Source organism: Lagopus leucura, unplaced genomic scaffold (assembly GCF_019238085.1).
Source record: "Lagopus leucura isolate 7727_CA_CO unplaced genomic scaffold, USGS_WTPT01 Super-Scaffold_1, whole genome shotgun sequence".
Lineage (NCBI taxonomy): Eukaryota > Metazoa > Chordata > Aves > Galliformes > Phasianidae > Lagopus > Lagopus leucura.
The window spans coordinates 22,644,298-22,663,628 of record NW_024962250.1 but is presented as its reverse complement, the minus strand read 5'-3'; the positions used below and the strand labels follow the sequence as shown (position 1 = coordinate 22,663,628).

The window sequence follows — 19,331 nt, the reverse complement described above, 5'->3', positions numbered from 1 at the left end:
CTCCAAAGATTTATTCACTGAACTCTGAAAATGCTCCTAATCACTACCGCAGATTTACAGGTGTAAAATGTGAGTGGGCTGCATTATTAGGGAAGTAGAAGAGTGTTATTCTCCAATATCTCTCTAAAATTCTTGGCATGATACTTAGGTTGCTAAGAGTAAAACCTATTGATCTGAGTATTCACTGCAATTCGATGGCAGAATGTGAAACCCTAGAAAGCAGTAGTTGGGCCTTCCGGCATTTCAGAACATTAAGTCTTACTCTCTACTGCAGCCATAAAGTCCTGTCTTTTACTACAGCTGTAGTCTCAAAAGTGAAAATATTCAGGCTTGATCAGAACCTCTTTGAATATCTAATATCTTTGGTTGGGTCATTTGACATCCTCTAAGCTATATTAGATGTCTTGATCTCCAGGACCTCTGAAACTCTTATGAACAACTTCTGAGCACTCAGCAACACGCTGATATACCCTAGTCTTCATGAAGATGACAACGATACAGTTGCTCATTTGGTAGTGAGCATTAGTACTGCTTCGTCACTATAACTTACTCGTCTCAATTTTTCCCCATACCAATTTTTCTTCATCTCAAATGCATTGCTACTTGTTTCTTACAGACTCCAGATCACTCAGCAGTGCACAGCCTCATGAAATACAGACTATGATTGATTTGCTGGATACTGCAGCATTTGGGCCGTTCCTGAGAAGGTCTGAGGCATGATCTTGGTGATGACCTTCAAAATACAGGACCTGGCACAAGTATTAATGATTATTAAGATAAGCGTGGTGTTGCTGCCTCAGCAAACAAATAAAATCATCTCTAGCAGCCTTCTGTTTGCTGTCTTTCCCATGCCAGTCTATGCTTTCCTCTCTGCCACAGTAGGCTCTACATGAAGGTGTAGAGCCCTACAGATACCTATTTGCCAGAAGGTGTCTGGAGCTTGTCTCCAACAGGGCCTTCAAGGACTGTTCCAGCAGATGGAGCTTTTACCTCATATCTTGCAATTTAAACATTCTCATAGAGAATGACAATAAGGCATCTGTTTCTTTATGAAGTTTCCCAATACAATAGAGATGCCTGTTGTGTCCATTCCTTACAATAATTAAACACAGAAAACAAAGAGCACCTAAACCTGACTGGCTATGAATCACAGAGGGGTCTGTGTGATTCAGATTAAACAGACAGGAGCAAATCACAGCAAAAAGTCTGGGAGGTAACAAAGACAGATGAAGAATTGTTCAGAAATGACTTTAGTTTGAATGCATTAAACATATACCAGCTTTTAGTTCCCTGTCATAAGGCCCAGAGGGAAATAAATGAAGGCCACAGCATTTTCAAGCCATCCCAGGAAGGAAAAGGAGACTCAGAGCTCTTACAACTCCTCTAATTTCACGTATGTGGAATGTGTGGACCATAGGATCCATAGTTACATTTGAAGACATGGAAGACCTCCCAGAGGCTAACTCTGAGAGCAGAAGAATAAGAAAATAAAAAGACTGTTGTAGGAAAAAAGAAAAAAAAAAAAAAAAAAGAAGGAAAAAAAAAAGAGAGAGAGCGCCTATATGGCTTCAATTTTCTTACACCCGGCAAGGTTCCTGGGACACTTTTGATGATTGCTGGGAAGGTGTGAAGAATGTATCTTGTCTAGTATTAAGCAGCCAATTCCAGCATGGAAATCCAACATCAAAAGGTGGGAGATTTTGAGCTCCACCAGTAGATAATCAGGGAAGAGATCCTCAAGTGATAGAGATGCTTTCATTTAGATAATGACAAATAATAGGACGTAAATGTGAAAGTCGAGCTTTATCCTTCCAGAGGTGCCTTGGAGGCTGACAAGTTTTCCATGCGTGGGCACTTCTCACATGGGCACACAAATTCAGCTTTCCTTAGAAGACTGACTTTCCTTTTCCCCTGTTGCAGAGTCTGCTCCCCCCAGTGTCAGTATGTGAAGGCTGGCCTGGCCAGTCACAACCAGGAGATTCTTCCCCTGCCAGCCATGATCATCCTGACAGTTCTGCTAACTCCTCACATCATCTGTCATTTCTCTCTCTCCGTCTTCCCTTCCTGAAATCACTCTCCCTCAGCAACCACATTAGGGTTGGGGTCAGAGGAACCAGGAGCAATGCCCAAGCCAGATCACTCTCTGCTTCCGTCCTACTCCCAACACAATGATGAACCAGCAAAAGTCAGAGTTAAGTCAGGATGGGATGATTAAGCTTGGGTGAAAGCAGTGAAAAGCAGCAGAGCCATAAGCAGCTACAAAAATCAATTTATGATACTTCTGCTTTGGGTAACAAACAGCCAGAGTATCAGTGTCTAGTTGTGGTTTGGCTCATGAAAGACTGCCAGAAAGATTTAAGGAAAAGATCCATATAGTCACACATCTGGGGACCACTCTTCAAATACCTTTAATGGAGTTAATTGCTCTAGCAATACATCTCCGTTTGGACTGGACACTCTTTTGTTCTGAGTAACTTGAGTTTCACTTTTAACACTATCAACACTATCAACAAATGTCACTCCTGATCCTGACATTACTGTTAGTTTAGATCTGATTTCTTCTGGCCTAGTTCTGCTGATGAATGTTATTACAGGCCCGAAGGAATTACAGTGATGTGCTTCTTCAGAGAACAAGGCAGTAACTTTCTGTTGTGTGTTATATTAAAACAATCCATAAGTAATGTTTACAGCTTTTGTAGTAAATTAGTTAACCTTGACCAAAGGAGTCATACTCATGGTGCTGTTTAACGTCTTTAGCAATGTCAAAGACAGCAGGATCAAGTTTGCAGATGATGTTAATCTGAGCAGTACAGTTGATATAACAGAAGGAAAGGGTGCCATCCAGAGGGACATGGACAAGCTTGAAAAATGGGCTTGTGAACCTTGTGAATGAGCTTGTTGTGAATGAGGTACAACAAGGCCAAGTGCAAGGTGCTGCACTTGGGTCATGGCAATCCAGACATAAGTACAGACTGGGAAAAGAACTCATTGAGAGCAGCCCTGCAGAGAAGGACTTGGGGTTGTGGTGGATGAAAAGATTGACATGAGCCAGCAATGTGCACTTGCAGACCAGAAGGCCAGCTGCATCCTGGGCAATATCAAAAGATGGGTGGCCAGAAGAGCAAAAAGAGCAATGTCCAAACAGTGCAACACACTAACAAACGGTAGGAAATAAGACAGTTTCAGGTAACAATTACGAGACAGCAGACACAAAGGGTAGAATTTAATGGATAAGGACAATCCATTCCATCAGCTTGGGAAAAAAAAAAAAAAAAACACCATCAATTGACATTTTACAAGAATTCCTAAAATACAAAGCCTAATTTTTAGCTTCACACATTCAATGTAAGCCACAGTATTTTGTTGCTTTTCTAATACACTTGGATGAAACTAGATAAACTACTATATTGTTTAATACTTAGGATTTAGTATTCTGGATTCCAATCCCACCTCAGGCAGCTTCTGACACGATACCCTTCAATAATTCACAGTCTGTTTGCCTCTCAGTTTTGCCATCAGTAAAATGGAGATAACACGCATTTTGCTGTGTGGTAGAGTGATGTGAAGGCTGACTGATTTATCAGTAGTTGTGAGATGCTTAGGAATACTCTGATGAAATGTGCCACATGTATGCACAATTTATTATTAACCTGACAGCATTTTAGCTCTTTTATTTTCCTGCCTTGCACACAATTCAAGTGCAGGATGCCTGAAGCAGATTTGAATGGATGCCATGTGGCATTTTGATTGTAGCGGGTACTACCATTTAATTCTGAAATTCACAATCTTAGCACCAAATTAAAGCAGGATTTTTGCAACTAATTTTCCTTCTTCACTCAGTTTTTAAATGTATATATATATATTTTAGTTTGGAAAGAGTTCATTAAAACCATTAAAGGCAAGGAGAGAATCTCAAATGAAAAATGTCCTTTTTCTGGTCAAACCTCTAGAGGTGAAAAAAGGAAGGAAATACATGTTATATGAAGGTTAAATGATCAAAATAACTCTTCAGAAGCCCAAGTTGGTCTCAAAGCTCCGAGGTGCCTGGGTCACTTTTCAAACTGAGACTTAAAAGTAGCATTTTTAAAAATAAGACCAACAAATCTAAAGAGATTTTGGTTTAGCTCTCATTTAAGCACATCTTCCATCAGTATGAATGAAGGCTTTTCTTGACTTTGTGTATGAGATTAATTTTGAGAAGAATACAATTCAAATGCTCAGATGTGCAAAAAATAATTCTGTACAGTGGTCTGCACGTTCCATATATTCCTACAGCACAGCTCATTAATGACACTTTATCTGCAAGTATTTCAGGCACCCACACTCTACAGCACAGTCAGACCTTCACAAGGAGAAAATAAATAGGTAAGTGTACACCTAGAAAACAAATGTAACGTACATTTCGTTTCATTCCCAGACCTGAAAATTGTCAGCTTTCCACAACATTTTGTCACATTATCAAGAAGAAATTTAAGCAATTTCATCTCCAGAAGAAAACCAGTGAAAAATGTTACAAATGCCCCAAAACAGTGCAATATAGATTCATAGATTTTTAAGGCCAGAAGGAGCACTAAACAGACCTACAATAAAGCAGTGACCTCCACTGTAAGTGGTATCAGGGCTATAATTAAACACCACTGACAAATGAGGTCTGAAATCACAGCCAATTGTTCTCCCCAGACAGAAGATCTGAACAGTTTGGTTTAGCTATCTTTTGCCTCAGGCAAACTGGGAGTCTCCACACTGGCAGTGGCAATGACAGGGAAAACATCCCAGAGCACAGGAGTGGCTGTCATGCCATACTAGTGCAGTTCCCAAGTGATCTTCAAAGGCAGCACCTTGCTCATCCAGCCCAAATCTCAGCTCCAGTTGGCTGCATTTCAAATAACGTTTCTTGCACAGAAATATTTGTTATGTTCTTCACTGAAAATGCCCATCGTCCAGTCCTCAGGCCCAGCTACATTGCAAACTGCTTGGGATCAACTTAACACACTAAAAAGTTGAAGACCAAACTGCTGACAATCTCTGTTTCCCAAATCAGTAGTTGCAGCTCTTGTTTAATATATGCAGCCTTGCTGCCTTTACCTGTCACTGTTGAGAGACTACAATATTCAGTTATAATAGGACATCTGAGACATCAAATGGGGAATAACCCAGCCAAGTCCTGTCCACCCTAGATCATTCCTCAGGCCCATCCCTTAGTGAAGCTCTTGACAAACAGCAATACCTACAGATCTGTCACTTCAAATGAACTTAAATGATAACAGTGCTTCACATCACTCTTCCCTCCTGGGAAGTTTCAAAGGGCATTGATGTGACTCATCATCCTACCTGTGCTTTAGGCTCCCCTGGCTAGAAATATGTTCTCCTCTCTCTGGTTGAATCAAACCTAAGCTGGGTTCCATTCTTCTGCCTCCACTTTTGGGCCTGACAGATCCCACAACTGTATCAAAATGGGTTTCAGTTCATGGGTTTTCATTAGAGCTTTTTAGTCAGTGTGGGAACAGTTATTCCTGTGTTAAAATTCTTCAAATATTTACTGATTAAGAACAGCTCATCAGCAGTACATTCATACTAGGAATAATAATGCCAGCAAGCCACAATATATGTACAACTGATATAGATTACTTTCTCTGCTGTCATCAAAATCAGTATTTTTTCTAAATATCTTGATTTTAATGAAACCACCATTGCTATTGAGGAAGACAGTCCCAAGCTTTCTTATTCTGATGTCTTATCTGGCCAAAACTCTGCTTCATATGTCTTTCAACAAAACATGCCACAGGACAAGCCTTACAGATGCATGTTAACGTATGATGTGAAGCAGAGAAAAAATGTATAGGTATACATGCTCAATATTTGTTTAAGCCCAGCAGGTCTTGTAGTTTGTTGATGTGTTAATTGTGACTGAGGCACAGCTGAGAATTTTAGTTGAAGTAACAAAAGAAAACAGAATTTAGGAAACGACAACTAAGTTAGTAATTAAATTAAAATTGAGCTTCAAGGTCCTAATGTTTGGGGTTTTTTTGTGATTTTTTTTTTGTTTGTTTGTTTTTCATTTCAAAAACAAAACAAAACACACAAACAAACAAAAAATCAGATCTCCAACAACACAGTGTCCAGTAGAGGAACAGGAAGGATTTAGCCATTTTTTGCAACATCCAAAATTTTCTTAGAAAACTTTCTTCTTCTACTCAATAATAAACTCATAGCCATGCTGCTCTCATTGTAAGACAACCTCCCATGCTGTCATGACCACACAGCCACCAGTACCTGAGCCTGTAAGTTTTAAGCTATGTACGCCTGCATTAGTTGTGCCTCATCTTTGATGCTGACTACACCTCTAGCTCTGGTCATCCACAGGCATGTAAGAAGATGTCTGCTTCAGGATGACAATACATCCAATCCATATCTCTTTTTATGTTCATTGATCTCCTCTTATTTTCCTTAGATGTCAAAGTTATCTGAATAACAAGAACCCACACAGATCACCAGCTCCAACACAGGTCTGGCAGGAATCACACAGGGCAGTCTATTTGCACAGCATTCCCTCTTCTGCAGCCCAAGTCTCAGGGCAGCTCACACAGGAGCGACAGAGGAGAGGGCAAAAGACTGAAAACACATAAATTCTGGCTAGATTCCCAGTGTTTTCTTTCAACTCGTCCTAAACAAGCAATTTAATTGCTCAGTTTTCTCTTCTCTCCACAAGTCTCATCTCTTCTTTGTTGTTTTGTTTTGTTTTTAAGAGCAGTTTATTAAATAATGATACCATAGACTCTTCCCTTTAAATATATATATATATATATATATATATATATATATATACACACACACACACCTTTGGGGAATAAAAGTAATATATTTTCAGCTACACAGAGAAAAGAGCTTAAGGAATTTGGCTGCAAACACCACTGAGCTATGAAATTCACAGACCACAACACAAGCTGCTCTCATCTCTGCTAGCCATCTCTGCCACAGCTGGGGCTTCTGAGAAGTCGCAGGGCACAAACCTGCATTTACCTCCACACATTTCTTCTATGCTACCTTAAGGAGAAAGGTAAAGAGAGACACTCTGGCCTTGAAAGCCAAGCTGGCAGGCTGGAAGCATGAGGAAAGACCGGACACGTGTGCAGAGGGTGACACACTAGAAGTTTAGAAAACTCAGAGTACAATATTTTACTCAAGTACTGAGGTAGCAAACTGAGAAGAAATGAAAATCCACCCAAGAGACTATGCAGTCCAAGAAAAGTTTCTGAGTAAGCAGCAGCCAAGCAAGAAGCAAGCTCAGGGCACATGAGCAGCGTTACAAATTGAAGCCAGATTTTAACCTATAACTCAAATTTCTACATCTGCAAATCTTCCGTCCTGGTACAGGTCTGTCAAATACTCAGAGCCAAACCCAGTACATTATATTCACTCAGGTTACTTTACTGGCTGAATTCCATTTTTCACATGTGAAGACTAAAATCCCGATAACAAAACATCCCTTCTCTCCTTCACCCATATAGCAGACTGCAGACCAGCTACAAATAAGCATCTTGGCTATATCAAACAAGCAGGTTCAGTCATGTTGGCCAGAGATTACAGGAAAAGAAACATAGCAAGATACCTTCCCTTCTAGTGCCTTAGAAATACAAAACATTTGCCAGCTTTGGGCTAAGTAGGCAGAGGTGGGTCACTGCACAAGGGAAAGCATCTCATCAGCACCTGGGGTTCACAACAGAGGGCATTTGGAGGAAGTCAGTGGAGCAGTGGGACAGATACAAAAAAATTCCAAAAGCTCTCCTCCCACTGTTCCTATCAGCACCCTGCAGTGCAGCACCTGCTCCGTGCCACCCAGCGGGCTGCACTGCTGCTGGCACTCTGGCTCCATCAACACAGCCGCAGCCCAGGCTGGGACAACTCCATGTGCACGCAGCATGACACTGCATAAAGCTGCAGGAAAATGGAAAGTTCTTCGAAAAAGGAAGATGTGAAGCACTCCTTAAACATGGCCACTCAACAAGAAAAGCTACTTTCATTTCTAACTGCAAGCCAGGTTAGAAAACTGATGATCAAACCAGGTCACCCTTCTTGGTGCTCATCATTTATCATCATTTAACTGTCCTGTTTTGGTATTTATGGTATTTATATGGTTTTATCTTTCTCATACAGAATCATATTGGGTTGTTAATTCTTGAATTAGGAAGCCCCATTGGCTATGTATTTCAGACACGGAAAATGAATCATAGAAGGTAACGTGGTACATATCCCCTGTGAAGTACACGGAGGTGATTCCAGCCGGATTCCTTTACTCTGCCAGCAAATCATCCCAGGGATCAGGGATGCAGGACTCCTGTTCAAGAAGCTGAAAATAAGTCTCAGGTACTCAGCTAATGCTTTAATGACCAGACCGTCCCTTCTTGCTAAATACAAAAGTTCTGTTCTGTTGCCCCAATCCACTTTCGTTATACGTGAAACCTTGGTCTCCCCTCAGGATAACACTAGCCAGCTGAAACAGCACTACTAGCAATGCCATCAGCAACACGGAATGGGAAATCAGTGTTCTCAGGTCCCAAACCCACTACAGAATAAACACATTTCAGTGCAACATGGTTCTGCTTTGAGAAGTCTGTGACACCTTCACACCTCCCTGTTTTGCACCCAACTGTCAGCTCCTGGACCATTCATGGGTGGAGCAAGGGGGATTGCTTTGCTCTGCAGGTCAGATCAGCAATGACAGTGAGCTTGTCTGCAATGAAGGATTGCGGTAGAGAGACACACATACACCCCAAAATTACATTGCTGTCCCTGGACAGCAATAATATGGCAGTTGCCTTGTTTTCTAGAGACGGAAGAAAAAAAGCTTTGCTATTCAGCGAGTTCAAAGTGTGTCAGCAAAGGAGCAAGAGGTGAAGTGAGATCAGAGGTTGGCCTGGGATAGGTGGCCGCTCTACTGTTCTGTCACATGGATTACCAACCACCTCCTCCCAGGCTGGGGAGCTCACTGCTGTGGCTGACGTGCCGACATCCATCTTCTCAGATCCGTGCCAACCTGTTCGATGGATGTTCTCCTCCTCTGCTTCCTTCCCTGTAGCTCTCTCACGCAGTTTCCAGCATCTCAAGGTATTCTGAAGAATTATCTCTTCCAGTTTTCCACCAGAACTTAACAAAAATTACCCTATGGCAAATGACCTGCACATGTCCATCCTGGAGTAGAGATGAAAGACAGGCTACATCATGTGTTGTCATGCTCAGGGCTGTATTCACTGCTGACTGACGTTCATGACAGTCTGCCTAGCCTAGCTCAGCAGAAGCCTTTTTTTTTTTTTTTTTCTTTTTTTTTTAAGGGCTAAAACAAGGGAAAAAAACTACCTCCTAAAAAACAACTTTCTGATCCTTCCTTTTTCTGGAAAGGCTGGAAAGGGAAATGCCCATTTCCACACACTTGCATAATTATTATTAGGTTTTTTTACCTTTTTAAAAATTGTTACTTAGTAACACACCAAAGTTCCAGTTTAAGACACAGCTGCACACATCTGGGAAGGAGCAGGACGCACCAGGCTGGTCTAGGGGCTGACAGAGGGAGCTGGTACCCACACTACAACAGAGTAGGTCTTGCAGAAACTTGCTCAGCCCATTCAGATGGACTCTTGAAGTCAGCCAAGCACTGTTCTGTTATAGACTCAGGGAGGTAATTCTAAGACTGAGCAGCTGCTCAGTAATCAGCTTCTATAAACTATGGTTTATTCATTTAGAAAGTAATTTTTTCATCCTGTTTTCTCCCCAGTCTCATCTCCACCTTGCGTACAACTTATTCTCACCCTACACCAGTTCTGCCTCACACCAAATCGCAGTCTGATTCTGTACCCAAATACAGCCTGTTTCGTTTCAGTGAAGGCAACGTCCAGGCTTTGCCTGACTGCCGGCTACGACTTGTCTGTTGCCTGAGGGCTGCAGCTGATCTGCAATCAAGCAGAAAAGGATTGTAGTCTCATGGTCATCTATAATGCAGAAGAATGAAACAAGAAGAATATAGCTGTCAGCATCTATTGCAGCTCGACGGAATCAGTGGCACACTTCATAGAGGTCTGTAATCTCCCTGTGGCTTCCCTACATCAGAAGCAGTGGAGGGCATGAGACAAACCCAGCTCGGCAGGAGCTGCAGGCAGACCCCGCTGAGCAAGGATGGGAGATGGCTCATTGGCCATTTTTGTGAAGGAGTATGTTGGGTCTAAGCCAAAATTCTGTGGCTCCTGCTCAGTTGTGGTATTATTAAGTAACCAGTAATGCTTAAACTGAACTTTGGAGTTTCAAAGCACCTTAGAAACATTAATTAATATCTTAATACATCATCTTTGGTGGCCATCTGGCAGTGTATCAAAAAACTACAACCAGACTGGAAAAAGAATCATTATTTTAAATAGAACCAAATGAACATAACCTAATAATAGTGAGCTAGAGAAAGAGATGGGGGAAAAAACAAAACTATTACAAAACTACGTCAGGAGCAGAATTTTTACCAGCTTTCTGCCCAATAACCCAAGCTGGAGCACAAGCAGATTTGCCTCTTGCACCATTTACTCCACAGCCCTCCGAGACCAAAAATTCCAGACTTTTACACTGAAAATCTGGGCCCCCACAGTGTGCCCTAGAGCTGCCTGCTGTCCTCAAGTGCAGAGCACAAGACCAAATGAAGGGTCTGCAGCTGTTTATTGCTGGTGAATTCAACAACAAATTCACATTCATCCATCAAAGAATATGCAAGTGGAAGCAAATATTATGGTCGTGTCCATTTGTTTCTGATTACAAAATGTATGATTTACATGATATATGTAATGCACATGCAAATTAAGTGCACCCATCAGGTTGATGGCAAAGTGCCAAATTAGCCCTTAGCGTTACAAAGTTCGGAGTGGCTGGCAGGGAGGTGTGCTGACTACAAGAAAGGCTAAGGCAGTCTCTTTAGATGCAGCCAAAAACTGGGCTGCTCCGAAGAGCAGGTGGAGGATAAATTCTGCAGTAACTTGTCTCTTTAAACGAAGCTGAGGGGCTATTGAAAAATCTGTTCCCGCTGCAGTTAAAAGAGTGATAATTACAGAGCAACGGGCTCCTCTGTCATTCAGCAGGCAGCATCCCCAGGAAATCTTGCTCTGTAATCAAGGGAAGAGGTGCAATCAGGACCCTATTCAGGCTTCGTTTAGAAACAGCCCCTGCAGGCAACACAAAGGCTTCAGCGTGGTGCTTTGTGAAGCTAGTGATCACACCGCGCCTTGGTTCTGCAACTACAAGCAGAGTTAATGCCATTTCTGAGCACATCTACTGCTCACCTTCACCCTCCAAGTCCAGAAGGGGCTAGGAAGAGGGGTGAGGTCGTGGACCAAAAGAACTGTACCTCCGATGCTACTACAATGAGCTCATCTTTCAAATCCTCCCACATAGGAGGGAATTTCAAGCAGACTAAGCATGACAGTGTGGTCCAGAGCGGGCAGATGTGAGAGATAGGAGCCAGCGTGCACAACGAGCTGTTAGCAGCACTGTTTGCAAAATTTGTGTAGGAAATGTCCCGATTTGTTTTTTGGTTGGTTGGTTTTGGCTTGTTTGTTTTGTTGGGTTTTTGTTTTGTTTTGTTTTGTTTTTTACTGACATGAACATATTTATTTGTGCTGCTCACATTCTACTGGAGCTTCATTCTCTTGGCAGGAGCCTGATCCCACAGAGACTGATGAGGTTCATTAGAGGGGAAGGTGTCTCTGACTTCAACTTTCATATTTAATGGCACCACTGCCCGGAAACATACAAATTAATTGCTACTCAAATCAGCCATCCTTCGTACCCTACAGAGCTGTCAGATTCAATGAACCTGTTTACTCCAACTGCAATAAAAATAGTATCACATTTTATTCCAAACAGATAGGTCTTCTGAAGTGTGCACACATTTGCACATGCACTCAAATACACAAATTGTACTTCTCATTGACCAGCAATGACCAGCACAGATACCCATCTGGGCATGAGCTATCATGACACAGAAAATGCTGGCAACTCTGTATGCACAGTAAGTGCTAAAAAGCTTTCTGCACACTGGGGCATGTTCTGGTCAGAATGTTTTGTCTCATTATGGAATGATGAAAAAATTTTGTTCTCTACAGTGTACAGAGGTACACTGTAACTATACTTTGCATTACAATAGCCTCTAATACTGTAAATGGAGATTCATTCTATCAAGGTATGTGATCAGCAGGTTCCAATCTTTATTTTTTATTTTTCTGGCTATAGAATAAATGAGAGTGCTGTGGTTTTACCATCTGCAAACATACGTATTAGTCGATAGCCAAGTAATGGCCTAGACCCTGTCAAGAGAAGTCATTATTGAAAAGGTACATTGCATTTAGCTGTTCAAGCAGAAGTTGTTATTGATTGAATCCCATCAGTTCCCACTAAAAGAGCCAACTCCCGTGACCAAATGAAAATACACACACAGACTACAGACTAGTAAATGCTATAATGGAATTAAGGATCCTCTCCAAAAAGGGAGTTGTTGATATCCAGTTAAAAGGGCACGTCTCTTTCAAAAATAAGATTGAAAAAAAATAGCCATGTTGAAAATAATTCCTGCAAATATCCAGAGGCAGAATAAACAAGTTAAAAAAAAAAAAAACAAAAAGGGGGGAACAGTTTTAGTGACAAACACTTCAGTCTCTTGGAACAAAGCAAACACAGAATATGCAAGATGCTTAATGGCCTAATCATGCTACAGGTAGGAAGAGCGTGTCCTGCCGTTCCTACAGTGTTCTGCTGTTCATCAGCGGAAGTCCTGCCATAGTTGGACAGTGGAAATCCAACACCTTTGAAGTTTCTGAAGTTTTTCAAAGTCAGATAAAAAGGTAACTTGACTTCACATGGTTCATTTTTTGTTTTCTCGACAATTTTCTTTGTCTGCTTGTTTCCACTGAACTTTTGTTTTTCCCCTTCTCACAGTTTACACAGACACTGTAACATTTCACGGTGACAGCATTTAAACACACATAAATCACCAGTGTTGCAGAACAAAGGAGACAGAAAACAAGGTTAATTATAAAATTCTAACATAAACCAAACATACATGAAGTAATGTAATTAAAAAAAAAATAATAATAAGGACTGGACAAGGTGGGAATTGTTTGTGGAAATTCTTGGTATTTCTTCCACTGGAAAAAATTCTCTGCACAGCATCTTACATGTGAACAGACCACAGTTAAGAACAAGTTAAAAGTGTTTATTAAAAAAGGTACACCGTGACAAACTTCTTTGCTCTGCCTTAATAGAAGGTTGGGGTGAAAACTGATGAATCATTACAGGAAACAAACAGCAATGTGACGCATGGCTTCAAAAGGTAACAATAGCGCTGCTTGATCTGCGATGCCTACAACAGAAATATCCCTGGTTTCAACAGAAGATGGATTTCATCTTGCTCCACCCTCCCAGGAAATACAGAAGTTCCACAGCTGAGCCTTGGATGGAGCTCAAACCTGCCCCACAGGTGTAAATGGAAGCCTCAGTCACAGTATTTTCTCTAGACATTCAATGAAAACCATATTCTGTTGATGTTTTGACCTGTGAAGTCTTGATTCATTAGCTCAGCAGCAGAAAAAGGCTTGTATCTGTATAACTCAGGCTCCGCATGCCTCTGCAACTCTCGTGATCTTCCATCACTCAAAATTTGCACTTGGGCATCAGGGCCCCAGCTATTCAAGTACTCAGTCACAACCAGAAGCCTCACCAGCCCCACATACTTCATGGTTCAAGCAAAGGAAACCGTTCTGGCTCACTACAGGTTTGGACCAGATTAATGCTGAACAAAAAGACAGGAAAAAAATGTGGAATGTAAAAATTCAAGTCTAGTTTGGAAGACTTGGAAACTTGAACAAAAATGGGGAGAAAAAAAAAAAAAAATCAATGTACACAGTTCCTTACCAGCCATTCTGAAAATTATTTATTATTAATAAATGCTTCAAATTTTATTACTGTACTTGAAAATTTGCTGCATGAAGGAGGTATTTCTTCAGTACACTATAGATCTCCATAGCACATACAGCTAATATTATCCCAGAAATCCGATAAGCTTTGTCTCTAAGATGGCTGTTTCAGTCAAAAATGATGAGTTATATAAAATGGTAATGTATATTATTCTTTTATTTGGATATAATTTTTTTTCTTATTAATAGCACTTAAAATTAACACATATATAGATGTCATGTTTGTTTTCCAAACCTTCCCTTCCTGTAAAAACATGCTTGCTCCTCCTTATTTATGCTGTAAAAGAAGAGCCGTATTTACACAGTATTTTGGTAAGAGTACTGACTTCCTTTTTGCTTACATATCAACAATATACAGATGTTACTTTCAACACTTCTCAAATTCCACATACTAAATTCCAGTTAATCTACTTGCATTCCAAAAAGAAGTCAAGCAATGGTCAAGCAATGGATAAGCAAGACAATTTCGAAGTGGTTTTATTTCTTCTTCAGACTGAATGCTTCTTGCCCAGTTTCATCTTCAGCATAAGCTCAAATTGTTGTGCTTAAACCCAAATGTCAGAAAATAATGCTGAGATGAGATTCTCAAATTCACACTGATTTCCAGTCAATTTACTTAACTCTTTTGCACATAGAGAGTTAATTACCATGACACTGCTAAAGATCAAGGAAAGATCCCTGAAATATTCTTCATTATGCAGTTTGCTTAAGACTTCAGGACTGAAATTTTCAAACATAGCAAGGAACAGTGTAGAAACACTCAAACCCCTGTTCCTTTTGCAATACTAAAAAAGATAATTCAGCATTTCCCAAAGCAATTTAATCAAGGGTGCTAAAACAATCAAGATGCCATTCAGCAACTAGTATGCAAGAAATTGAAGAGAAGTACAGGGCTTCCACAGAGAGCAACAGTTTGCACCAACTTTGGTGGCTTAACCTTTGAATGTCCTGTCAATCAATCATGTTAGCCATATGCACATTGCCCATTTTTACCAACAATTCACTCAGCATTGGTAAAATGTTGTTGAATTCACCCAGATAGTTGAGATAATTTCTTACCAATGCTTTTATCAACATCAATACTGAGTATTTCTGTATATATCAATTCATGTTGTCCACCCTCATCAATAAGCTGCTGAAGAAAATCAGCCCATGGTACAAACGTAGCATCTTTTCAAAAAGGCACCTTTTGCAATTGTTCATGCTCTCCATCTACTCTCACTTCATTATTCCCAGCTGGAAAAAGAACAGTGGAACCTTAATTCCTCTGACAGCCACCAGCAGGGATAAGAGCTCGGTCATAGCCTTGCTGAGTGACAAATAAACTCTTTGAATTTTATAAAGATCAATGGGAAGTATAGAAGAATTTTCTTACCTTCAGAACACAGCTTGCCAACGTACCCAGTAGCTGAGCAGTCACAGTGTGGCTCACCATCTAGAAGAAAGCAAGTGCCACCATTTTCACAAGGGTTTTCTGCGCAAAGCCCTTCCATTTCCAGTCGGACTCCTTGACTGTCCAGAAGATGCGGCTCAGAGTTGCCATATTTCAGATCCAGAATAAATCCTTGAAATGGAGGCTCACTCAGAACACCATCAAGGGTCAAGGTGGCAGGACGGATGTCCAAAGGGACTCCACCCACAAAAAGGTCACTGACAATATTCATATATTGACGCTGTGGACGCACCTCACCTGGTTTGGCTTCACCATCCAGCACTAGCACTGTCCGAAGGTGATTGCGGCTGACCATCAGGAAGTGCCAGTTGCTGTCGTTGACCTGCTTATCTGTGATAACTGTAGTCTCTGCACAGTCCACACTGAACTGGAGCTGGATGCGCCCATCAACAAGAGACAGACAGAGGAAGTCACAGACACCACCGTCATCAAAGTAGAGAAGCAGCCCAGCAGAAACGTTGGTCTTGAACTGGAAGCTGAGTTCACTCCTAGTGCTGGCATCCCAGCGGAGGAAGCGGGCCCACTGGTTGGGGATGCCCATGAACTCCAGACCCAAAGAGAGACCCAGCAAGGAGCCAAGCAGCAAACTCACCTTCAAAGTGAAGTAGACAGAGTGGAGAGTGAAGCCCATTGTTTCAAGAATCTGCTTTCACCAGGAGAAAAACAAAAGCCACACTACTGGGAGGACAACTCCAGCAGTCAACACTGAATCTGTTAAATCCAGCAGGAAGAGGAGAGCACAGACTGACAGAGTGAGGGAGAGCAGTTGGAAAGGGAAATAGCAAGGGCACGTGACCAAGAAGAAATGCGTCCTCTCCAAGCAAAGATCTCAATTATCCAGAGGCCTTTATCTCTGGATATCAGATGTACAGGGTATACGAAGCGACTTCTCCAGCTGGTGCACTTTTGTGAAGGGCAAAATAACCCACAGAGGTTTGTTTTAGCAGAACACAAAGGTGACACTGGTTGTTCCTGGGAGGGAGGAAAGGCAGAGATGAAGCCAAAGCCTCAGATTCTGGTTTCCTAGAAGTGATGACAGTACTGAAGGAGGTGGCAGTAAGATGGAAGAGAAAGTGAATTCATAAAGTATGTGATCCTTGGGAGGGCAAAAGTGAAGTCAATCTTCATGGTGCACTGGTGACACTCCAGTTCATCATTCAACACTTGGCACTCAGAGAACTTGCAGGACCTGCAGAGTCAAGAGAAGAAAAAGAAAAGGTTGGTCCTACTACTAACCATATCTTTACCACAAAGCTTATTAAGCCCAGTATCTTCTTTACATTTCTTGATATTCTGACCTCTTCTTCATGCCTACAGATAGCTGAACAGTCCTTCAAAGCATTAGGAACATCTATGTCATCAAAACTAAAAGGATCAGATAGAGAACACACCAAGACGTCTACACACACCCCTGCTCTATGCAAGAAAAAAAAAAATACAACAAATTATTTTACCCCTTTGATGAAGGTAATGTCAGTGACTAATGAGAGAGATGGCACAGAAGCTTCCCCACTAAAAATTGCCTCTCTGTAGAAATACTCAGTGCAAAGACCAGCATGCTTTAGAATATAAGAACCGATGAAGAAAGAATATTATCCAAACTTCCCACACTTCTGTTCCTTTTGTTAGACTACCGAGCACACCAAGAAAACATTAGAGAAGACAATTCCACTGTCAGCCTGTTATGCAGTAGCTGCTTTTACTTTACATGTCTTGCACACTTCAGGGACTTTAACAAGGACCTTTGTAACCTGGAAACATGTGCTATCCAAAGTATATATGGCAACCTGCAGCTGAGAGGATAGGAAACTTGTAGATTAGATGATAAAAACCGTCTAAGCACTTAAACAATTACCCTGGTCTAATTGTTTGGAAAAAGGCCAAGTTCACCCCTAGATAAGAGCAAGCTTCTGTCTTTAGTAAAAAGGAGTTAGACCTGTTAGCACTGGGATTTAATTCACTTCTGTCTATTCACATGTGGGTGACTGTATGCCTAGGTTAGAAGAATGTTTTAAGATTACAATAATGATAGCACAAAGCTAGGATATATTAACACAGGGACTTGTTCTCAGAGATGGGCCAGGCATAAGAAGAGCTCAGGGAACAGCTAACACTAGCAAAGATACAAAGCAGGAAAGAAGGTGATGTGAATCAAGGCCTTCAACCTCCCAGAAAACAGCACGAACACAGATTTCACAAACTGGGTCAAAAGTATTGTGAGGCAGCATTTGCCTGGGACAGGTGTTTAGTGATATGAATGATGTGAATTGCTGGAGACCTTGCTCCTGGCAGATGCCTCCCAAGCTTGACACTCACCTTGGTCCAGAGGTGCTGGCGCACAGATGCTGTAGAAATAGGCAGTGCAGAAAAGCAATGTCTAGTAAGTACAGTGGTTGAGCTGGAGGAGAATCACCAGGTAAAGGAAAGGATAGGTCATGCAGTCACAGCCTCTGCCTTACCTGCCCTAAGGACCTGCAGGAGCTTTAAGTCTCCAGGGCTGTCAATCTGGCAAATTTAGCCAGCACAGAAAAACAAGTCACTTAGAAAAGAAAATTGATCAATTAAAAGAAAACCCTCAAGCTAGAAAGAAACGTCAGCTTTTGGTGCCCAGTGGAAAGCAGGCCTGCTCCCTGCAGCTGCCTGAGTGGAGCTTGTTAGCTAAACTGCTATAAACACAAATAAAATCAAGTCAAAACCAGAGGGAAGATAATTCCTTTTAATTGTTAACAGCTTGTCTTGGGAGAATGGAAGGAAGAAAAAGGAGGTGTTAGGAGATGTGTAAAAAGAAAAGGAAAAAAAGAAGAAAGAAAAAAAAAACACATCCAAATGCTCAAATCATCTGTTTTCCCAAAAATCGCAATGTTGATTCAATTCATGAGGGTTTAGGGGTGCTTTGAAAATCAAATAGAGGAAAAAGTATGTGGCTCTTGTCCATTTACCTTTCTCCTCTGTGATCCCTAGTGGCTCCACTAAAATAGCCCATGATTTATGGAGAAGGAGAATAGAGTAAGCAGGAGGAAAGAGAAAAAGTGATGACCCAAGTTGGAATTATTGATGAGATGGGAATAGGAATATAATAATGTGTGTAAATTAGCCAGCGATGTGCTCCCAGCAGCTCACAGTTCCCTTTACCTCACATTTACTGTAGCGGAACTCCCTGCTCCATGAGGCAGCTCTGTGCTCAGCTTGTGCTCAGGAAGTGGCAAGTCCAGCACAGCCCCAATCACCCACGGGGGCCCTGTACAGGGGATCTCACACAGCAGCTTCAGTCCTCCTGGTCAGGCAGGTGTCAGCACCTGCGCCAGAAGCAGCCCTCAGCCTTCCTACTCTGCTCTCCCTGTTTTAAAAGACTGACCCTTTGAGAAGCAGTGGAACGCAGTGTACATCACAGCATCAGGTGTGAGTAATCTAGAGATGATCACAAAAGAAATCTATATGGCCACAATACAGCTGTACCAAAAAACCTGCCTATCTTTTCAAACCCCGTGTTGCTAAAATCCCAGTTTACAGATGCAAACAAGTCTAGGTCCCCATGCAATGCTTCAGTCCTTGGGATACTTCAAGGGAGCAATAAAGGGAGCAGTGCTGCCTTGTATAGATTTCTGTAACATGGATACATGCTCATGTGCTGATGACAAAGGCTAATGAAGGAAACTTACACCAGGAAGAAACAGTTAAACAGAGACTGCACTGTCAGCTGAGTGAGGCTTCTCTATCTGTTCTTAAGAAGACAGGACCCAGGCCTGTTTCAGTAGAGGGAGGCGGTATGAAAAATAGTGAAATGCAAGTGTAATTTTGGGTACTTCATCGCCTCTTGGACATTCCAGATCAGCTTTTGGGAACACTGCTGACACTCAAAAGGCCAGGACTCCTCCAGAGCT

At 41.6% G+C, this 19,331-nt stretch overlaps 1 protein-coding gene across 8 annotated transcripts in view; it reads right to left on the bottom strand.

Annotated features, from left to right (window-relative positions):
• NRXN3 (neurexin 3) overlaps positions 1-16,151 on the bottom strand; it is an 891,513-nt gene extending 875,362 nt beyond the window's left edge. For all 8 annotated transcript variants that reach the window (XM_042869951.1, XM_042869967.1, XM_042869941.1 and 5 more), the window contains exon 1: positions 15,373-16,151. In XM_042869951.1, coding sequence (XP_042725885.1) covers positions 15,373-16,081 — 709 coding nt within the window. In that variant the 5' untranslated portion in view covers positions 16,082-16,151. The remainder of the gene's footprint in view (positions 1-15,372) is intronic.
• Positions 16,152-19,331: the final 3,180 nt, after the last annotated feature.